The sequence below is a fragment of the Bombus affinis genome, chromosome 16 (genome assembly GCF_024516045.1).
Source record: "Bombus affinis isolate iyBomAffi1 chromosome 16, iyBomAffi1.2, whole genome shotgun sequence".
Classification (NCBI taxonomy): domain Eukaryota; kingdom Metazoa; phylum Arthropoda; class Insecta; order Hymenoptera; family Apidae; genus Bombus; species Bombus affinis.
The window spans coordinates 2,693,532-2,716,811 of record NC_066359.1 but is presented as its reverse complement, the minus strand read 5'-3'; the positions used below and the strand labels follow the sequence as shown (position 1 = coordinate 2,716,811).

The 23,280-nt window shown below is 39.7% G+C and overlaps 1 protein-coding gene across 7 annotated transcripts in view; it reads left to right on the top strand.

Annotated features, from left to right (window-relative positions):
- The window catches only part of LOC126925615 (uncharacterized), a 32,144-nt gene extending 9,145 nt beyond the window's left edge, over positions 1-22,999 (top strand). For 2 of the 7 annotated variants that reach the window (XM_050741371.1, XM_050741370.1), the window contains 11 exons: positions 10,225-12,793; positions 12,895-12,982; positions 13,113-13,263; positions 13,349-13,493; positions 13,584-13,631; positions 13,712-14,360; positions 14,441-16,393; positions 16,477-18,006; positions 18,094-18,337; positions 18,442-18,579; positions 18,642-22,999. In XM_050741371.1, coding sequence (XP_050597328.1) covers positions 10,536-12,793; positions 12,895-12,982; positions 13,113-13,263; positions 13,349-13,493; positions 13,584-13,631; positions 13,712-14,360; positions 14,441-16,393; positions 16,477-18,006; positions 18,094-18,337; positions 18,442-18,579; positions 18,642-19,099 — 7,662 coding nt within the window. In that variant the 5' untranslated portion in view covers positions 10,225-10,535 and the 3' untranslated portion in view covers positions 19,100-22,999. Of the gene's footprint in view, positions 1-10,224; positions 12,794-12,894; positions 12,983-13,112; positions 13,264-13,348; positions 13,494-13,583; positions 13,632-13,711; positions 14,361-14,440; positions 16,394-16,476; positions 18,007-18,077; positions 18,368-18,441; positions 18,580-18,641 lie in introns of those variants that run through there. The other 5 variants (XM_050741373.1, XM_050741374.1, XM_050741372.1 and 2 more) reach the window with 5 other exon arrangements.
- The last annotated feature ends 281 nt before the right edge of the window (positions 23,000-23,280 follow it).

Sequence of the window (23,280 nt, the reverse complement as noted above, 5' to 3'; positions counted from 1 at the left end):
AATCCCATTGCTGCCAACGTGACAAACCAGCCCGTGCAGCGCTGCACGCTCGCGCGCGGAACCTCGTAACTTCGCGACTGGTGGAAACATCGCGGCAAAATAGCGGCCAGAACACCCGCCGTTGTTACATCGACGATAGTTGCCTCGCTGCTGCGACCACCCAACTAATCCTTTACCCTCCGGAAAAGATACACTGCCTTCGCAATATTATCAAGTCTTGGGTAACTCTGTAACATATAAACCAAACAAAAGATGCTTTCTTCTTTCTTTTCTTTTTTTTTTTAATATTCCTAATTGTTTAATATAGTTAAATACATTTGGGGGGGGGGTATGAACAAACAACTGTTGTCTGTTCAGATACACACATCAGACAAACTTCAACTCCATTAACAACCAATAAATCTTACGCAGAAATAATGAAATCAATCGCTAATTAAACAGAGTAAATGCACAAGGAGAGAAACAATTAAACAGTGTAGGTAAACTAGACAAATTGGTATCAAACTTAATCACCTAAATTGTCGATATTGCTAAAGATAATTGGTTAATCCTTCGAGTGTTCACAAAACCTAACAAAAATCTTAAAGTCTGATATGTAACAAACGAGGGAGGTACAACAAATTAGGAATTTTGGATACGTTTATTCGGTATATTGTACTATAGTGTGTGGCTGTGGATGTTTATATAATTTTTGTGAACGTAATTAGAAAAATAGAATTTGAATACTTGTTTATATTTTTGCATATTATACGTATTTTATAGATTTTTGAAATTTCTCAAAAACGCGCAAACGTTCGCAGTCAATTAGTAATGTGTTATTCTGTTCACATCCGAATTCAGATTGTCCGAGTTCGAAACATTATCCATTTCCAGTGTTGGCTGTGTGACGTACGGATTAAATACTAAAGACGTTTAACATCGAAAAGACGTTTATCGATATGATATTTCTAGGGAGTCATAGTTATACGCGGAAGAGAAACCAGTCGCCTAGAAAACGCTCTACGTTGAGGTATTATTCCGTAGGATGATTAAATATTTTATAAGATGTTATTCTCGGTGAAATGTAAATTGCATTTTACGAAAGTGCATCGCGGTACGTTTATTAGCCAGCTCGCAATGGAACGCAACCGCTGAAGTAAGGTTTATATTTAGCTACGTGAATATAGTTTTGTTTCTGTTACAATGCTGCAGTTGGTTCTGGCAATTTCCCTGATTTCGTAGCATCTGAAATAATACTGCGTTCCAGCGGTTCTCGGCGCGTTCTAAGCGAGTACTTAGAAAAATGCATTTTTCAGAAAGAGCGAGGACTGGCAAGAGAGTTGCCTGGTGAAACGGACGACGAAAACTATCGAAATCTCTTCGAAATTTCACAAGATTTTGTTAAAATTAAATCGAACGTAGCACACAACGAGGAACTGCAGAGCGCATAACCTCGGTTAACAGACGCCTGCGTGGTTGCGCGATGAAAGCTGAATCCTTGCTATTGGCGTTTTGACAGTGCCGATAACGTCGTTACACTGTAACCAGTCACGTGACAGCTATATAGCTGTATAACGTACGATGGCTTTCGTCAAATCGACCACGACAACACCCGACGAATCGGCGAATCGAGGGTTAAACTCGATCCCATGCACCATGTAGATCGAGACATTTGAGCAGGAGCGTGGCAGAATTTACTGGAAATACATGCTGCCGGTTATGTGTACATACATTGACTCACGGAAGTATTCGTGCATTTTTAGGAACTCTTTAATATATATATTATACAAACCATTTTGAGGTTTTATTAGAAGTGTAACGAGGCACTGCTGTCGTTATTATATTGGTAAAATTTGAAACTAATCTGGAAATTTATACATAGAAGTTACAAAATATTTATTGGAAGCATACACTTTATAAAGATTACCGAAATATTAATACAGACAATCATTCATTGTAATAAGCCACAATACGTAATTAGATCATCTTCACCATTAGTTGTGTATTTAAGGCTATTATATTCATGCTGTATACTAATTTTTCACTAACAAAGAAAATTTTAGACCTGACCCTCATGGATTTCAATGAAATTTGATGTGATGGGTCTATGTGTGAAATAAACGTACATATTTGTAATTTTAGCCTTGGATAGCCAACCAATTATGAGAAAAATGGATTTATTTCAATGCAATTACATAAAATGTAATTTACTTTATTGATATAGTTTTATAGTTGTTGATATAGTTGATTGAAACGATATAATCTGAAAATAAATGTACAAATAATTTGAAGTATACAAAGTAGGATAAACTATTATGTATATTTCAATTTTTTAATAAAATGTTTTATTAATAATAAATACAAAATAATATTTATAACAGAGAAGACATGAAATAATCCAGGCTTCCATAGTTGTAATACTAAAGGTAATTGTTCTGAAGTAAAGTTCTCCCAACTGAATGCAAACCCGGGATAAACAATTTGAACCCCTTTACGCTTACCACTACGCCACAGTCATTAGTAAATGATCAGCTCCAATATCTGGGAATATGCGATTTTTTCAAACTTTATATGTATTTTTCTCATAATTTAAAGATTATCATAATTCTCATAAATCTTTCAGGCTCTCATAATTTGTTCAAAATTACAGATGCGTTTATTTCACAGATAGAACTATCGTTGAAATCCGCGAAGACCAGCTCTGAAGCTTACCTAGTAAGTAGTACATTTTCAGATCGGCTTAAAACTTTGCCATTATAATCATAATATTCGTGCATCGTTACAGTGCCAACGAAACTTCTGAAAATTGGGTGTATTTAATGCGCATAATATGCATATAGATATAAACAAAAATTCTATGCTAAGTGTTGGAATATTTTCGTGAACCACAGTAAATTATAAATGAAAGCTCTGTTAATTATAGGAAACCACTTTCCATCGGTGAATTACAAATTATACATCTTTGAACGAAGTTGTTCTATTTGTTTTTTGTTATCCAATAAAATTGGATTCTGCGTTTCCTTCGTGCGAAGCTAATTAGTTGCAAGTCTTTTCTTTTATATCAACTTTGTTACGTCGCGTCCTTCATTGTCTGACCGTCAAGGCCCAAGCCCCGTTACAGAAACCCTCAATAAACCTAAGGCCCCACCATAAATCGAGTCTTATTAGCTTGCAGGAACCTTTAATCCGGCAAGTATCTTCGATTTATAGCTGGTACATAAAACAGTCCTTAGGTCTATTGTACATTCTTACGAATTACGGAGAAAGCAGGTAGTTACGTAATGGGAAAAACCAAATAGTTGTCTAACGGAAAAGCTGGTTTTTCCCATAAACAATGTCGCCCGTGAATCACGTTAGTAAAAGGGTTCTTCCTCCCATCTTCATTCCCAACATTGGTCATAATCAATCGGCATCGCGGATCATTGCTCTCGCTTTCCTAACTAAAAATGTGAGCAACGAATCCGCGTTCTTCGTTCAAAGGGCACACCCATACCGAGCTTTACTTCGTAATCACATCAGAAAGAACTTCACTGTTCTTACTGTTACTACGGTTCCGATGGCTGCGACTTCTACTACTGCTTCTACGCTATCAGGAGGGCCAACTCTACTGGTTCTCATAACCAACGATCAGTCACATTTAACGAGTGCTAACACTCACATTCAAGGAGTGCTAACACTCACATTCAAGGAGTGCTAACACTCACATTCAAAGAGTTCTAGCACTCACATTTAAGGAGTTCCAGCACTCACATTCAAGGAGTTCCAGTACTCACATTCAAGGAGTTCTATACCAGTCACAACCAAGACGAGTCAAAGTCTGGTCTGATCAATCGCCACTTCTATTACAACACGAGGGCCTTCATCTATCAGATTGCCATATCTCAAAATCTGATCAAGATCAAGGCAGTTCTAACCAAGGCAGTTCTCATACTCACAATCAGCGACGTTACTAAATTGTGTGATTCTACTAAGTTGTTGGAAAATACATAATTTATAACACTGTTAATCACAGAGTTGTATCATTTCAACCATCCCTATTACTTAACGCAAATCAGGGGATCGATCTACTCGCAGTGTCGATTCGTAGAATCGTAACGGGAATTTACGACTTCCGTTGACGCGCTTCCTCGCGAACTCGTCTCCCCGCGATTGGTCGAATTTACATGGTCCTTCGAGCCGGATCACGTGCCAGTGTCAAGTGCAGTGACCACACAGTGCCACGTGTTCCTATTGAATCCAACAGCGGAAATGTATCACTCCATCGAAGTCAGTGACGTCAGGAGCATCACCTTCAAAGAGATATACCCATTGGTCGAGGCACGCACCCAGGCAGTGTCCCGACGTAACTGAGCAATCAACTTTGAGAAGGTTCCAACCACTTAAGTCGGTCCACATCACGAATCATGCCAACCCCAGCAAAGATCAACAGCATACAGAAGAAACACGATAAACTGTTCGAAGGCACCCTCAGGGCCATAAGGGAAGGCATCGATAAATACGAACAGTCCAATATGCAAGAGATTGCATATTTGCAATCACATCAAGCCCTACTTGAGGACGGGTGGAAACGATTTCAATCATTCCTAAACGAGTTATATGAACCCGAGGAATGTGACATCGCACAGCAACTAGAAGCATTCAAAATTTACTTTTCCCTGGCCATTAGGATAAGGGAGCTCATGGAGGGCAAACGACCATCTCTACCCCGTCGACCTCCAAGTGTAGCAGTAACGCGTCTAATTATTTCTAAGGAAGTGACAACAATGATCATACTCCGCCGACGGCAAACATCGCATCAACTCAAACGCCGATCCCGTCGCATACCACGCGGAGTTCATCGCATGACACTTATAACGTGTCACCCACGCGCGACCTGACGACAACCACGTTCACATCGTCAGCATCGCAACCATCTGATTCAACGCCACAAAACGTCTTGAATCAGCCAATCGCTCCAGATCCGCTGGACCGGAAGGAACTGAATCCCGTCCGGGACAATAACGGTCATACTCCGCCAACGGAGAACATCACATCACATGTTACACCTGACATGGACATCATATTGGAGAGTCATTCCCCGGGACCTAACGTGAAGAATTCTCCATTGCCATGGAGCCACACCTAACGCGCCATCGGATCTCAACATTTGTCCACTAAGCCCACAGATCACTACGCCGGACAAATCTCTGATTTTGTCTTTTGCTGATCGTTGGACCACGCAGGTACAACCACCAGGCATCATCAAAAAGGCATGATACGGGTGGGTCAGCGGGGGGAGCCCTGTCCACCAATCAACTATAGGCCTCCGTCACGCATCCACAACGCATCTACATACGATTCTCACGTGCCTTTGTGAAATCGACGAGATGTATAACGACACCTCCTGCGCCGAGGTGTTCCACGATACTTCATGGGCCGAGGTGTTCCACGATACTTCATGGGCCGTGCTGTTTCACGGCACTTCTTGGTTCGTAAACTTCAGCGACAACTTTCTTGGCAATGCCGAGAACCACGGCGATCCAGACTATAAGGCAGACGACGTATCCTCAACGAAACGACTCTTCGGCCGCATCATCAAATTCGTCCTGGCGACTACGGCATCATCTGGACGGCCACAGTTCACACGGCAACAACAATCAATAAGGAATTGGATAGAATATTTAATTAATACTATCTTTACAGGGTTTTGATCGGTGCCCTCTCAACGGGGGGAGGATGTTACGTCGCATGAAGAGGTCCGCGCGACGTCCTTTATTGTCTGACCGTCAAGGACCAAGCCCCGTTAGAGAAACCTCCAATAAACCTAAGGCCCCACCATAAACCGAGTCTTATTAGTTTGCAGGAACCTTTAATTCGGCAAGTATTTTCGATTTATAGCTGGTACATAAAACAGTCCTTAGGTCTATTGTACATTCTTAAAAATTACGGAGAAAGCAGCTAGTTACCGAATGGAAAGAACCAAATAGTTATCTAACGGAAAAGTTGCTTTTTGTGTCGCCCATGAACCACGTTGGTAGGAGGCTTTTTCCTCCTATCTTCATCCCTAACATTGGTCATAACCAATCGGGACCGTGGATCATTGCCCTCATTTTCCTAACTAAAAATGTGAGCAACGAATCCGCGTTCTTCGTTCAAAGGGCACGTTCAAGGGCCCATACCGAGCTTTCCTCCGTAATCACATCAGAACGAACTTCACCGTTCTTACTGTTACTACGGCACCGATGGCTGCGACTTCTACTACTGCTTCTACGCCATCAGGAGGGTCAACTCTACTGGTTCTCATAACCAACGAACAGTCACATTCAAGGAGTTCTAACACTCACATTCAAGGAGTTCTAGCACTCACATTTAAGGAGTTCCAGCACTCACATTCAAGGAGTTCTACCAGTCACAACCAAGGCGAGTCAAGGTCTGGTCTGATCAATCGCCACTTCTATTACAACACGAGGGCCTTCATCTATCAGATTGCCATATCTCAAAATCTGATCAAGATCAAGGCAGTTCTCATACTCACAATCAGCGACGTTACTAAATTGTGTGATTCTACTAAGTTGTTGGAAAATAAATAATTTATAACACTGTTAATCACAGAGTTATATCATTTCAACCATCCCTATTATCTTAATGCAAATCAGGGGATCGATCTACTCGCGGTGTCGATTCGTATAATCGTAACGGGAATTTACGACTTCCGTTGACGCGCTCCTCGCGAACGTGTCTCCCCGCGATTGGTCGAATTTACAAACTTGCTTCTAAAAAGCCTCGTCCAATTACCGTCCAAACTACCTCTTTTGAGAATGCGGGGACAAAAGCCTGGGAAACGACTATACTGCCGTTAATGATTTTCAGTAGTAGCAGCACGTGCCACTGACAATGAGTGCGATAGAAAAGGTAGCATACGCATCGAACAAACCGCCTCCTATTTACGCATTCGTCACGTGATCCTGACTCTAGCTTCTTTCGTCGTGGAATTTTTCATTTCGCGATACCTCATCAAGTAGTTAGCATTATTTGGTTTGTAGATTAAACAAGAAAAAAGAGGAGAAAAAGAAACAACGATAGAACATGCTGTTCAAAGTTGAAGGAATGAAAATTATGATTACGCTTAGAAGCGTAAAAAATATATATAAGAAGTGGACAAACTATAATAACATCGTTATGCAAAACGGTCTTGATCTGAGCTCGAAGATTATCGTTATTGCTTCGACTGATTTGCGATATTTGCATACGAGTAGAGAGCGGATATACATCCGTTCTTCCTTACAATTATAAGTCCTATTGAATTACTAAGGCGATCCTTAAGTTCGTGCGTTTTTTTGATATATTCCCTTGTACTATTTCGTAGTATCATTTAGTATCCCTTCAAATGATTATATTTCATTTTGATTAATTAATTCTATTCTATCCCATTGTTCGTTTAGAAAGGAACATGGAGAAGTCGGAAATTCGTGTACTTCTGCGTCACTGCTTGGCGCGAAACTTCAAAGTAGCAAAGGCAGCGAAGAAAATGCTATATTTTCTTTTTAAAGAAATTCGCTTCGAAGTTCTGCTAAGACGATTCGGAAGACTTTGTTCATTACGAAAGATAGTACGAAGTAATGTATTTAAAAAACGGCCGAACTTATAAGCCACCCTAGTATTTATTTATTAAGCAATTTTGATCAATTCAAAGTTTCAATCCAAGTTAAAATTCATTTCCAATTGCACAAATCTGTATCGCGCAAAAGCAACTCGGTTGCCGCTCTATTCTCTAAATTTTAAACTACAGTTGAAATTTTTCTAAAATTGCGAAGCAGAAAAACGGAAGTAAAAGAAAAATACGTACACGCTCTCACTCTTTCAGCTCGCCTCTCCCTCACTTTCCCTTGCATATTTGAAAGTATTTCCATATTATTTGAATACGTTACATTTTCTCTTTTATCGATGGTTGCACGAAACGATTTCAGCTTGACGATAACTCCCACCGCCGTGCCACGGCCGGCCAATGCCTCGTATCTTTTATATCCGATCGGCTGTTTACGCAATTCGAGTTCGCCGGAGAATATTGACAATACTAATTTATTAGGTGCGCGCGTCGTACACACAAGGTGGTAGAACACGCAGGCACATTTGGCCCAAGTTCAGCCGCACGTGCGGACTTGACACCAGCTGGCAAATGCGTATCGCACTGCTCCTAACGTTTCTTCAAAAGGAATCCTCTCGCCACTTCCGAAATCGCACGTAACAATTTGTTGCGATTTCTATTCTGTTCGCTTAGGATATACGATTTCTTATGGCCAGGAAACTCGGTTATCGTTGGGAGAGAAAAGTGCAACACCAAGTGATTCATCGTTGTTCGTACGATTACGTATTGCGTCGTTTCCTTCACAGCTGTTATATGCAACGATATTTTAGCAATGGCGAATTCCCTAACAGATCGCAATAGGATGTCAGTGTATCCCCACGACTTTTCGTCATCCTGTTCGTCTTTTAATCTTCTTAAATATATGAATTTTTGTGCAGGACAGTTGGCGAACGATTTTTAACACCTTCAAATGTTTACTCTATATCGTTGCAAGTAGACTGCGGATTGTATGCATTCATAGGAAACGTAAAAGTGCAAAATCGAATAGAATGCATATAATATGAAAAAATGTATAAAATATGCAAAGCATAGCGCCTTCTGTAACAGTTGGCAGGCAAATTTACATTTTTCATTATATTCTCAAAAATATGAATTTGCATAAAAATCCGCAGTTTAGTTATAACGATAGAAAGTGATAATTGTTTGTGCGAATAGCGTACGAACGATCTTAAAAGCTTAAAATTATCAGTTTACTTTAAAGATTCACCTAGAATAATACGTTACAGTATCATAGATATTGTACTACAATATACTATATGATACTACAATATATTGGTAAATTACTCGAATATTAATATTATCTCATTATTGTTATATTGCATGAATTACGTTTGCTTCATGCGAAATTTCAGTTTTTATGTAATAGTTCTTAATATTTTCGTTATTCTGTATAAAAATTATTATATCCACTTTATAAATTTGTCGAAACCAATGGCTTTGTTTACTGCATATAGTGTACCTATATAAAGATACTTCCAACGAGCATGATCCATTGTGATCATTTTATATTCCTAAGAATCGTCAATGTACGATTTGCAACCAATTTTACAATGGCGTTGGTAACAATAAATACAATGCAAAAAATATTTATTTATCGTTTAAGACCGATTTTCTAGGAAACGTTAAAAGTGGACGTACAATATTTGTGTAGCAAGCCATCGACATATTAATTAATTAGCTTCAAGTATATTAAACTTACGATTAGTATTATTTAATGGTACATACTTTCATACGACTGGCAAAGTTTGATACTATGAAAGTGAAATGTAGAATGTGGCAAAAGAAAAAAGAGGAACACTTTGTTAGAAAGTGACGATATATACAGATACTTTTTATAGCCATTGTATGTGAATTTTGTCAACGATAGTCGATGAACGACTCTAATATTAAACAATAGAAGACATGATAATTAAACGTATTAAACGCTTTGCATCGATTCGCGGTCTAATCTAAATTGATTTTATCGCGGAATTCCGAACCGGTTCCACGGCGAGGGATATCATTGTCAAACACGATCAGAAATTATCATTTCGATCGCTTTTCCCTTTCTCTTGTCGATATTGCTATCGTAATTAAATACTTAAGACATTAAATACCGCTTGGTTCCTTTCTCCCCATTTCCTTTTCACCGTTGCCAAGTATCTCGGCTTTCACGATATCGAAACAATCGTGAACCGGTTCGATAGATCTTTATACAGATTCGTCGAAAACGATATCTATAAACGATAAGCATTAGTTTTATCGAACGATTGGAACGTTCCAATCTGCGTTCGCCTGGAAACGTTTTTCTGGATCAATATCTTTAAATATTCCATGGCCACGTCATGAACGTTGAATAATTAATACTTTTTGAGAGATGTTTGGATTAGGGTACGTAGCCAACGACACGTATCGCTCTCCTAAAGTTATCGTCGAATTTTTCAAGGAATCTTTTCTCAGAACTCGTCTGCACTGAAGCAACATGCGGCGACTTTTTCAAGAAACTTGAAACAGCGACAAGAGATTGGTCGATGGTGCTTCAGCGAAGACGAGCCCTTACACTATACGTTTTGCTCAACCGAATGTCGTTGAAAACTTACTATCTCAAGACTAACAAAAGAATCGCCGATTATATGTTGCAGCCTATGGTTCAGAATCCTCAAATAGCGGAATCGAAGAGCGTGGTATCCCGTCAAGCAGGGCGAGGATAGCCATCCCATCCTAACTGTCTCGAGTTTCCAGTTGGCGTGATTGAAAGGCCTCCAAGACGTCGACTCCGTCGGTGATCAAGTTATCGGGGGGTGGAACAGGTGGAGGTGGGGAGCAATTGTCCCCAGGGCCTGGCCCACCTCCCCCGCCGTCCCCAACCGAGCATACCGATGCTCACGAGAACGATGGTGCCACGGCCGCGTCAAAACGCATTGACAGCTTTCCACAGAGCGCTGAAACCACCATGAGCTTCGTCTTAAAGTTGGGCACCGTAGAAACATCCCTCGAGAAGAAGAACTCCAATAGCAGTCAGTCGTCCTCGTCGGTGAATCAGGAAACATCGAACACGACGGGAACCGACGATGCCAGCAGCAAACCACAGATCCTTCAATGTTTGGAGAGTGCCGCAGAAATTCCAGCTGGTCATGTTATTTCCTTTTCCACCGTGAAATCAGTTAGCGTTACCTATCCAGTAGCAAAAGCCGTTAGGGAGGTGCAGAGAATCACTGGACCTCAAACGAATACCACCCAGGTGCTGTCGACTCGCGTCATCTCTCAGAAATTGCCGTCGTCTAGCCATCAAACACAGCCCGCGCCTTTAACGCTGAACGCATCCTCCAACGTAACCCATGTTCCGGTAAACGCTCAATCTTTATCATCTCCAGGTAGCGGAGTAGCACATGTGTATCCTTTGCAGCATGCCACAGTATCCACGCAGAGCAAACAGCAAACTAGAAATCAGGTGGTCGTCACCTGTGAGGGCAAGCAACAACAGCAACAGACGACCACGATATCTAGTTTGCAGGCTAGCATGCCTTTAAAAGTGCAACCGGTCCCTTCGCAGCTTGTCGTAAGCAACAACGCGGTTAGAGCCATCACTACCGCGACTTCATTGCCCAACATTCAAAGGATACACGTGAAAACGCAAAATCTCGTCGGACAGGGTCAGACGGTTAACTTGCAGAAAGTGAAGGCTGTGACGAATGTCAGTCAAGGGGTAACCGTGCAGAGGAACTCCGTACCTAGGATACAGACCGCACAGAAGAGCCAAATGTCGTCGACTGGTACCGCTCAAACCACCCAGTTTGCTGTTAATCAAGTCACGAACAATACCAACGTACAGAGAACCCAACAACAAGGGAATTCGACGCTTCAAAAAGCTCAAGCAAACGCCGCGAACACGCAGAAAGTAGCGCAGGTCTACAATAACCAAAAGGTATCGTCGCAGATGTTAAGTAGCCATCCGAATCATAAAGCACAACTACAACAGATACCGAGTAATCAACAGCAGGGCTTACAGAAATTACAGGTTCAGTCGCAGAAGACCGTGACTGTGCCTAGGCAACAATCGAACGCTGCGGCGGTGAATAACGTCCAAAAATGTGGCAACTCCGTAACTGGTATGCAAAAGGTACAAGTAATGGGGCAAGTACAATGTCAGCAACAGTTACCGCAGGTTCAGAAACACGTGCAACAAGTTCAACCGCCGACGCAGCATCAGAGATCACAAACTACGACGGCTTTGCAAAAGTCTCAGACTGCGACCACGGTTAATTCCAGCAGAGTACAATCTTTCGCGAGCGCTTGCAAGAGTAACAGCGTTCCAAATATCAGTAAAACGCTCCAGAACGCCAACTTATTAACCGTAAACAAACAACCAGTGATCTCACAGCCACAACAATCGCAGCAAGTACATATCCAGAACTCGTCCCAATTGCAACAACAGTTGCTACAGCAAACTTCGCAAGCACAACAACAGTCGCAGCAACAAGCGGCGCAGAAACAACAACCTCAGCAGCAACAACAAGCAAATACGAATCCACAAACACAGAAAAGTCACAGTATTACGAATGTTCATCAAAAGACGATCGCCGCGACCATCCCCAATAACCAACGAACTCAGGTAGTTAACTCCAAGATACAACAACAACAAATGGTCATGAGAGTAGGTGTGACGAAGAATCAAGCGCAAAATTTACATCAGAGCAACTTGAAAAGTAGTGTACCTCAGAAAATTGCAAATACCGTAAAAACTTCGAACTCGCAGAACGTCGTGCAACAGTCGTTGCATAGAAATGCGAATGCGCAGCCAGTGAAAATAATTCAGCAACAACAGAACGTTATAGGGCCACAGAATGCTCAAAAACAACCTGGATGCATCAAAACGATACCTCCTCAAAAGCCAGCTCAAAGGAACCACACGCAAAAAGTAGCCGGTATTAAGACCTCTCTAAATACAAACGTAGCTGCAGTGAAAGGTCAAGGTCCGGCAACTGCGATCGCACAAAAGGCAAGCATCAAAACCTTGCTTCCTCAACAGACTGTTGCCACGAATATGTTGATGCATAAAAATCAGCCGATTAAAATACAGCAGCAAGCTATACAACAAAAACAACTTATTACAACGTCACAGTTTTCCCAGCAAGTTAGACAACAATCTGGACAAGTAAAGACGTTACTGCCAGTAACTAGCATGGAACCTCGCAAAGATGTTGAGAATAAGTTAGTGTCTATTTCTGTCACTTACATATCCGTTGATCTTTTATTTCGCCCCGTGCGCACATTCTATATCGATTGAATAATTAAATTTATTATTTTTCTAGAATCGAACCCGAGCTACGCGAATCTAAAGAAGACGAACGTCAACAACGTCCAATAACTCCAATTATAAGAATACCTCCGCCTTACGAGGTAACACATATATCGTAGTAAACATAACGCGAAATTTAATAACGAATCTTCAGTGCCATTTTTGCAGTGTACACTGTTGCATTTTGTAGTCTGTATAGTTGTTCCTAGAACACGTAATTCTTGATTATAGTGTCTTCAGTACGTCCTACAGGATCACAATTATGGGGCACCACCACCACGAACACCATCACCTCCGTCACCCCCATCTCATGCAAAACAGCCTATCAACGGTGCCGGAAGTTCGTCTACGACTTCTCAGCATCCTTACATTTATGGAAAAGGTACGAAGACCTACTAGCTCGATTAGATTCGCAATAACAATGAAAGCCGTGTATTTTTCATGCGACATTGTGTTATTCATCATAGTTGTTAGTGGCGCTAATATGGACGACGATGCAGCCAGTGCTATCAGCAGCGAAATAGGCAGGGACGCAGAACTGGAAGGCGAAGAAACCGAAACTGCTCCCGAGGGTGAAGGGGATGATGAAGATAGTGTTACTAGATGTATATGGTAATTATTTGTATTAAAAAAATATATTAATTTATGTTTATATATTGTATATTATATTATATTCATATTTAAAAATTTGTCCATTTCTAGCGACTTTGAACATGATGATGGATACATGATCTGTTGTGATCGTTGTCTGTAAGTTTAAATTCTGACGTCTAAGATATTTGATGGAATTCAGCTCAGTGCGCTGCCATAGTGTAAATTTTTCATTTCAGAGTTTGGCAACACGTTGATTGCATGGGTATAGATCGTTCTAACATTCCTGACGAATACCTCTGTGAGATTTGTCGACCGCGACGAGTAGATAGGCAAAGAGCTCGTGCTTTGCAAATGCGTAAACGCGAGGAATTGCTAAATTCAGATACATCATCCGATACATCGTCCACCAGTTCAGCAGATACTGATGTTGGGGTCAGTACGATCCCCAAGAAACGAACTTTGCAACAGCAAATTCCTCGACGAAAATCCGAACCACCGCAAGTAAGACGATTGAACAACAATAACAACAACAATAATAATAACGTCGCGAAAAGGCAGAGGAGAGATTCTCATCCGAGACAATCCAGTGCTGTTCGTAAAAAAGAAGCTACAAAGCGAGGTCCGGGTAAACGTAAAGCTAAACGGAGAATGAGTTTGGAAGATAAAGAAGAGGAAACTCAAGATACGTGGAGCTCCAACGTCGCGCCACTAAGACAGTGGATCGAACGTTACGAGGAAGCAGTGACAAATCACTATAGTCCAGAATTACGAGCTAGGATATCATCTATCAAAGTAAATGGTACACACAGCGATTTGAGACAGAGCAACATGAATGTCATTGCCACCGGAAAGTGTAGGCTCAACGTACATAGTAACAACGTTAGGGTAAGTATTTTTTCAGACGAGAACAGTTATTTTTTAAGAAAAATAAGTATCTTAAAAAATTTTTTACTCTTCTTATATAGTTTTTAGTAGCAACGATGTATCTCCCACCAAACACACCCGTCGTTGAATTACGAGGAAAGTATATGTTAAGTACGCAACATCGACCGTCCTATCCTCAAGGAAGGCATCATACCCAGAGGCCCGGACCCTTTGTATTCTTTTATCGATTACCACGAGACGGAACAGAAGTCTGTGTAGACACAAGAACGTATGGAAACGATGCTAGATTTGTGCGACGTAGTTGTAAACCTAACGCGGAAGTGAAACATTGTATAGAAAAAGGAACGTTACATTTGTATATTGTGACTACAAGCGCGATTGAGAAAAATGCCGAAATTACGATCAGACACGAACAACATGATCTCTTGCTATCGCCTAATCCAAATGGCCCCATGATGCCCATTGTCTGTGCGTGTAATAACCCAAGGGAATGTCAAATAGTGTCTCTAAATCAGTTGAATAGAAGAGGAAGCAACGGAGCATTGGCTGAGAATGCAGATGGCCGAGAGAGGAGACGAAGGGGTAGACGAAACACAATTTGCGAGGACAGCGATTCCTCGACCGTGATATCCAATAATACTGTCATCACGCAACCTGCACCACCGCCGACGACAGTGTCATCATCGGTATCCGCGCCACCAAGAAGGACAGTTACAACCACCGTTGCAAATACGGTGCGCCAAATACCTAAAGAGGAAACGCTTACGTTAGTGCAGCAGCCACAAACTTCTCCGAATTTAAGTCAACCAATAGTGTCAGAAACTAAGAAAGACAAGAAGAAGATGACCAGAGAAGAGAGAAAGATGGAAGCTATTATGAAAGCTTTCGAGAGGCTCGAAAAAGCAGAACAAAGGAAACAAGAAGTTCAAGCACGAAATGCACAGCGGAAGGAGTCTGGTGGTACGCATAGCGATAATGAAGATAGTCATAGTGTCACGATACAAACAAAGCAAAAACAACAAAATTCCGATAGACCTTTAAGGCGGAAGAGAAGAAAGGGTAGAGCAAGGACTACTAGTACTTCTCAATCGCAAAGTAGCAGTCGAAGAACCAGATTGAATTCCGCGGATTCAGACGAATCGTCCGGAGAAGAAAGCAATTCGATGCAGTCGCCACCTTTGTTGAGCCAAAATCATTCGCAAAGTCGAGATGCTCCTTATCACCTGCATGCTCCTGCGAAAAGTACGAACGAAAACGTTACTACAGCTGCTCATCAAGGAATACCAACGGCTGCTGGTTTACTGTTAGCTTTAGCAAATTCTAACGCACCTGGACCGAGTTCGCCTCCTTTGCAACAACCAACGCCAGTTAAAAGTCCAACCTGTGACAGCGGTGCAAGCAGCAGCTCCCAAAGTTCAACTCCATCCACTCCTTTATCCTCGGCTTGCTTGTTAGTCGCAGCGGCGGTTGGTCCTCTAGCTCCTGGCTTCAAATTTCCGAAAACCAAGAAAGTTCTAATGAATGAATGGTTAAAAGAGTCACCCGATCCACCGCAAAGCAATATATCTCAGATATCACCGTTACCAACATTACCACCGGCTTCTGCGACGAATTCGATAAATCCTCTTTGCAGGTCTTCGGATTTTTCTTTGCCGACGGACTCATCTGCAGAATTCTTATCGCAGAGTTATGCAGCCAAAAGTTTAGCCACTCTTGTGCAGGCGGCGAATTCAGTATCTGGAATATGCGATTCACCGCCGCAACGCAAACAACAGGCAATCAGTGGAAATACGGTTTGCCCTGTTTCTACGGGATCTGCCAAGAAAAGATGGTTACGTCAAGCCATTTCTGAAGAATGTGATTCACCAAATAGTCGACCGGAGAGTCCGCCGGCCAGTGAAATGGTAGCTCCACCGAAGAAAAGAAGGATAGCTAGAGAAAGTTTATCGTCAGACAATTACACTCCACCCACTACACCTACTATGTTAGTTCCTGAGTCCACTCCGAATAATAGATCTTTGTGTCCTGCTGAAGTAAGTTGCTGTTTGATTGTATGTTGAAATGTTTTTTTGTAAATTAATAGGAAGTTGATTTTTAATCAAACCATTTTTTTCAGGACGATTTCATCGAACACCTACAATCCTCGTTGGTTGATCAGAATGAAGAAGGTCACACGACAACAGAATCTGTAAAGCAAGAGGTTGCCTCGCACGAACACGCGAATTCAAACGAGGCCGTACGACAAAAACTTTCGATAGATATTCCACAGGATTTTCATCTTAAAACAGTAAAATCCGAGAAACATTTAGTGATAGACACTTCGATAATGAAAGAAGAGAACATCGGAATGAAAAAAGAAGAGAAAGATGAAATGGATTGTGACACTTACATGCACTTGGAGTCAAAATCTTTTATCAAGAATGAATTGCGATCTGTTAAAAACGAACCGGTTGGTCATCAGAAAAATAAGAGCAAGAAGGAATATATTATAAAGAAAGAAGAGAATTTGGATATGGAAAAGGGTACCGTCGAGATAGTCGATCAAAACGAAGGAGACACAGAAATGGAAGATTTCAGCTCTCCAATCGCTGTTATGGAATCGGATGCAATTCTGAAGGAACGCGTGGCTGAGATGAAACTGGAATTCGGAGGTAGTATAAGTGAGATGGTTAAAGTTGAAGATGATAAGTGTGATGATGATAAAAGATTCGAAGACGCGAAGTGCGAAATCAAATCTGACGACAACATGTCGATCGACGAATTTGACGTTGAAGCTCAAATGAAGAAAATTACTGGTGACGATGGAAATGATTATAAGGAAAAAGTAGACACTAGTTCGGAGAAGGATAAAAGCATGGATGGTATTGAGGGTCTGATGGAGAGCTCCAAAGAAGATTCCGAATCTGAGGATAAAGACATAGATGATGTGAAATACGAGTCGCCATCATTCAAATCATTCAATTTAAACCACGAGGAAAAGTTATTCAAAGAATTCGGAAGCAAATCCGAACCAGAATGTATCATTGAGAATAACATTAAAGAAATCGAACAGAGCCAGGAATCTCAGAAAATTGAACAGCCGTCCGCGTTCGTTACTTCATCCGAAGAATCCATTTTTGAGTCTGTGTCTTCCAACATGGACACAGAATCCATCACAGAACCACCAAAGAGTTTTCATTCCATTCCACCATTAAGTGAACGAATTCGTAAAAAGACAGAAGCAACAAGTGCTCCAAAAAGCCAATTGAATTTTGAAGCAGCTATTATCGAATCTACCATTGATATGGAGACAGAAGATGAATCCAAAAATGGTGAACAAAAGTCTATGCTCTCGACGGCGTTAAGGGAATTGCTGGAAGCTAAGTTAGATGATCTAACAAACGAGAGCGCTAAAGAAGAAGTTATCGAAGAAAATAATACACCATACATCGAGCCAAAGTCTGAAACTTCTGAGCAGATTATAGAGATACAAGAGTGTACGACAAAACCAATCCCTCAAAATATTCACAATGAAGAAACTCCAGTAAAAGAGGAGGAAGCTCCGCCTAAGGAAATCAAACGATTAAAGGATCCGAGAACTGTCGTTCCAAATAGTATGCCAGCTCCTGCATTTAAACCCGAAACAATCCCCCCTGTTAAACGAAAGGTTAGAATAACTATAGAATAAAATTCCTACTTCGAAGTTATTCTACCATGTGTTTCTTGTTTATTCAAAAGTAATTTGCTGTTCTAGTTGTCCATATCAGAATACCGTAAACGCAAACAGCAATCGTCTGGCACGCCTCCAGAACCTGAACCGTCAAGTGATGCTTCTACAACAGATAAGGGAGGAGCTAGAGGTAGATCAGACAGTGCGAGCAGTGGAACATCGTCACTCAGTTCCGATGAGGAAGGTTCCAAAATCTCATTATCTCTTGATGTACCAACCTTAACCACATTACCGCTTTTCACGAACGTGGAAGGCGAGGAAAAGAAAGGTTAATATAGAGGATACTAAGAGGTTTAAGGTTGAGATAATAATAATAGGTTTAAGCGTCAAAAATTATAAATTATTTTGTTAAAACATTTTATACTCTTATAGGCGGTGAGGAAGGGACGATTGGTTGGTCTGCCGCGCCAACTTTAGTCGAACGTCAAAGAGAAAATCTTACAGAAAGATTAAAACGAGAATTTGGATTGTTCCTCAGCGACGACGAAGAGGAAAGAGCTCGCAAACATGGTAAATATTACTATTCTCTTCTGTCATTTCATTACTTTTTACATGACTGTAAATCGTTACAGGTTTAACGGCAGAGGCAATACTGAAAGCGCGTAAAACATCTCCGCCTCATCCTACTGTATCAAATACTCCACCAGGTTTCCCGGTACCTCAATTGCCTCCTCAACCCTATATACCTCCTCCAGGATCTGCATCCATCCATTATTCTCAGTTCCAAGCTAAACCTTGTCCCGTTCAGTACCCAAACTTCACAGTTCCACAGAATTCTTCGCAACAGGTCTATTCGAACGCTACACCTCAGGCATCTGCGAATAAACAGCCACAACAATTCTTAGTACCCCAAGCGTCTCAAGCACCGCCAGGCTCAAATCCGTATCCTCCCCAGTTTATTCCGCCGTCTACCACAGCAGTATCGATCTCCAAGTACACGCCTGTTACACCGCCACCTGGAAATCAAATGTATCCTGCATCTGGCCAATCACAGAAACAGTTTTATAATCACCCGGCACCAAGGTCTTAACCCACATAAAAGGTAGCGCTGTCGAAAAGTTTTTAGCTGGAAAAATTTTTATTAGATTTGGTCGGATCGCGAGTTAATTTGTCGATTGGTTTCGAACAAAAACGAAACTCGCAGCTGGTCGCTTAATTCCATTAGATTAAAGTGTTAAGTTATCCTCCCTGGCCTGAGAGAAGGGAAGGGGGTGAAACAAGATATCTTGAGTGGAACAGAATATAAATTCACGATCTCTTCTATTTAACGTCATTCGTGTTCTAGCAAAAGGGTATTTAGATTATATGATAAGATGATGATTCGCGCACGCAACTGACAGTAAATCAGAAGAGATTCGTGATACCAGGTGCTACACTGTTCTCTCTTGTATTAAAAACGTTTATGCGCATACATCGTTGACTGTGAAAGGAGAAACAAGGAATATTAATACTACTGATGGTTTCGGAGACGCACTCGATGGAATTCGTGTGGCCTAAAGTGATAATTAAGTATTTTAAACAGAAAAGAAAGAAATCGAAAGGAATGAAAGGAAATAAAACGTAGTGCTCTCACGCATTATACGACCGTGTTTAAGGAAACTACTGGCATCTAAGCATTATGGCCAAAAGTGTATCGTACGCCGCGTACACTTTTTATATCGGAGAAGTGGTGCCCTAAAAAATGTTTATATATAGCACTAGTCCAATTGTGGCGAAATTGTAACAAAGCTGAAATTAATCCGAACGATAATCGTGATATTCGGAGCCCACATCTGACAATTATATATATTATATATGTATACACACATACACAAAAACAGATACACAAAATGTGCATACCAATATTATACGATTTTTCTGTAAATATCATTTGCATATATGCATAATATAACGGTATCGAAATGTACATTTAAGTTAAAGATCGAGGGAGAGATACAGAAAAAATTCAAACACTGTGCTGTGAGTTGCAATTTTTATTTTTATTTTCATGTTTTATTTTTTCTTTTTTTCTTTCTTTCTTTTTCTTCTTTTTTTTTATAGAAAGAACAAAAAAGAAAAGAGTATCAGCATGATCGGAATTTTAGGAAAAGTAAATAATAAATCTAAGTGATGATATCACTGTACAGTGCCAGGTTCATTATCGGATAATTGGAATTTTCGCTTTTTAATTCCATTGTGACAATAATGTCGATTCGATGGGAAGGAAACAGGCCTGTTTAGGGTAAAATTGTACAGGCCCTAGACTGAATGTTCCCACGTCGATTTCGTCACTCTGTACCTCCTGCTAAGAGTCTGACACATCTTTTCTTTTAAGAATTGTTCTTTTGCGCTCAAATTTTCTAATTTTTCTTCGTTGTTTTTCTATAACACGATCGACAGTACAACATGTTTTTAGTTGATACTGAGAGGCGTCTCCGCGACAAATATCTTTTATTTGATGATCCGTGGAAGTCCTGAAACTGAACATTCATTCTGAAGTACAAAGCTCTTTAAGAGGCGATTTAGAGAAAGAATGTATAAAAGAGAGAAAGAGTGGGAGAGAAAGAGAGAGGGAGAGAGAGAGAGAGGAAGAGAATATAAGCTGCAGTAAGAAAAATGAAATTAGTATGTCAGGAGAATCGTAAGCTATTTTTTGTAAACGAAAAAGAGAGAAAACGAATTAACGAATACATAGTTAGAGTACATCTTTTTCGTTCTCGAAATTTGTAAATTGTTCTAGTTGTTCTATACGCGTATTAAACAAGATATCTAATTTTTTGTTTTTCTAAAAGTTTATTTATTTGTGTTGTAAATCTATTTTCGTTACTTTCTTTTCTTCCTTTTTAGTCCGGTGATCATTATTTTTCTTGTATTTTTATTTGACGAATGTAAATGGTACATTTGATTAAGGACAATTCTCCCAGTGTACACAGCGGTGTAATTTAAGATTAGCGTGTTGTACAAAGATTTCATATCGGAATTCTCGCGTATTTGTCGTGTGTACATATATATATATTAAATATGTTAATTAATTACGATTTCTTATTGGGAGTTCCTCGTTGTAATATGAGTTATAACTGTCCGGCTTTTGTATATTTCGCAGATTTTAGACTCATGGTTAACATTCTACCCAAAAGAAATACACACAACGAATTACTTTTCTCGGTCGAAGGGAAAATTTCTAGCTGAAAAGAGTTTAAACTTTGCTGAATCTGAAGGCCATAAATATTTCTTACTTTCCGCTGATCTTTTCCCATGTGCAACAATTATAAACATCATAGGATATAGGAAGCAATTATCGAATCAAACATTAAATACAGTACTAGAGAAAGAAAAGCATTTTGATCGATATACTTGATGTGTAAAGAACTGACCTAGAAAACTTTTCGAGGCACTAAATTTTACTTATTCGCACGGACAAAGAAAAATAAAGTATTTTCTAATAACGAAGAAGTGAGAAATTATGTACAATTTAAGATTTCGATAACAACATTTCGGATAAATGAAAAATATATTTAATACGTATACATATAGTTCCTCGAAGAGTTTTCACGAGCCAACAGATCGATCTGTTCATCACTTTTTTATGTATTCATTCAGTTTCAAACGAATAATCAAAAAGTGATCACAATTGGTAAATTTATGTAGTTACAAAAAATGCGAGGTTTTAGCAAATGACAAAGCCACGTTTTACCGTTGTAACATGCTTAAAACACAAATTTTTAAACACGACACTAAAGTTTAGAGAGATCTGTAACTAGGGAATAAGATATTTAAAAAAAACGGAATACAGAAGAATGAATTTTACTGAAATCCCACTGCATTCTATGGATTTCGCTAGTAATAGAAAAAATATAAAACTACAGTGTATCGAGTTCTTCAACTACTTACTGTTTAACTTCTGTTTATTTGACTGCAGATTTTATTAAAAAGAAAAAAAGAAAACAAAAGAGAAGGAGCATAGACAAAATAATGTCATGGAAAAATACTTGCAATTCGAGAAGAAAGGCTATGAGGAGAGCTAAACGAGCGATATTTTTGGCATTTGGTATTCCTTTATACTTTAGCCGATATTTTGTAATAAACATGTATACTAGTGTAAGTTACTTGTGTTAACCAGGTGCGAATGTGAGATAAGGGTGTGTATAGCTTTATGTTCATCACCTGGTTGGCAGTACTGTGAAACTTGTACATACTTTTGTAAGATAAATTTAAGTATGAACGTCTCCTTTGAGATCTTTCGAAAGAAAAAGAAACAGAACATCTATTAAGAGGCGAGTGGAAAAATCCACGTAAAACAGAGAACGGCAATTGAAAGGAAAAGTAACAAAAAAAAGCAGAAGAATGGTAATAAAATTGCTTTTTGCGATTACACATACGTTCAGCTTTGTAATGTATTCTATTCGTTGTATAATTCTCTCTCTGATTGCTCTAACCTATCTGTATAATGGACATTCTGATAAAGTGACAAAGGCGTTCTGTTGCTACATATAAAGATATAAGTAAGCCGTGTTATAGAGATGAGAAGACAAAAAACTTAGTAAAAAACTCGTTAGTACAATAGTTTCAATGTTGTAAATAATACAGATCAGTAGTGATTATTATTATTATTATATTATTATTATATGTACATATATATATATACACATACATATATATATATACATATACATATATATATAAAAGAGAAAGTTCGTCTCCATAATTATACCTGAACACATAATTTTTTTATTTGCAATTCATTGTTACATGTATGTGCCTAGTTATTAGCCACGTTGCAGTATATTCTACATTGTATAATAATTTAATTCGTACTATCGATTATTGGATGTAACAAGCTCTCCGATATCAACCTCTATATGAATATAATATTATGGCGTAACGTGTAAAGAGCTCATATTTAGGCATACATGAAATTTAATAAATCGGAATACATTTTACGAATTAACAAGTCTTAACGATCTCTTTCCATGTGTATCAACCTTGATCTCTCATATCCTCTCTCGTATCCACGTGTATTCGAAGTTTGTTTTTCGGTCATCATCTTTATTTGGTTCGTTATCTGATAATGAAATCAACCGTCGTATACGTACAGTGGCTCACGAAAACACTAGAATATATAAAACTAGAATTATTATTATAGAAAATTTTGATGAGTATATTATGTTCATTACACGGAACTTTTGGAAATTTCGTTGGCATTATTATGAAACATGACTATCGTATTTATAA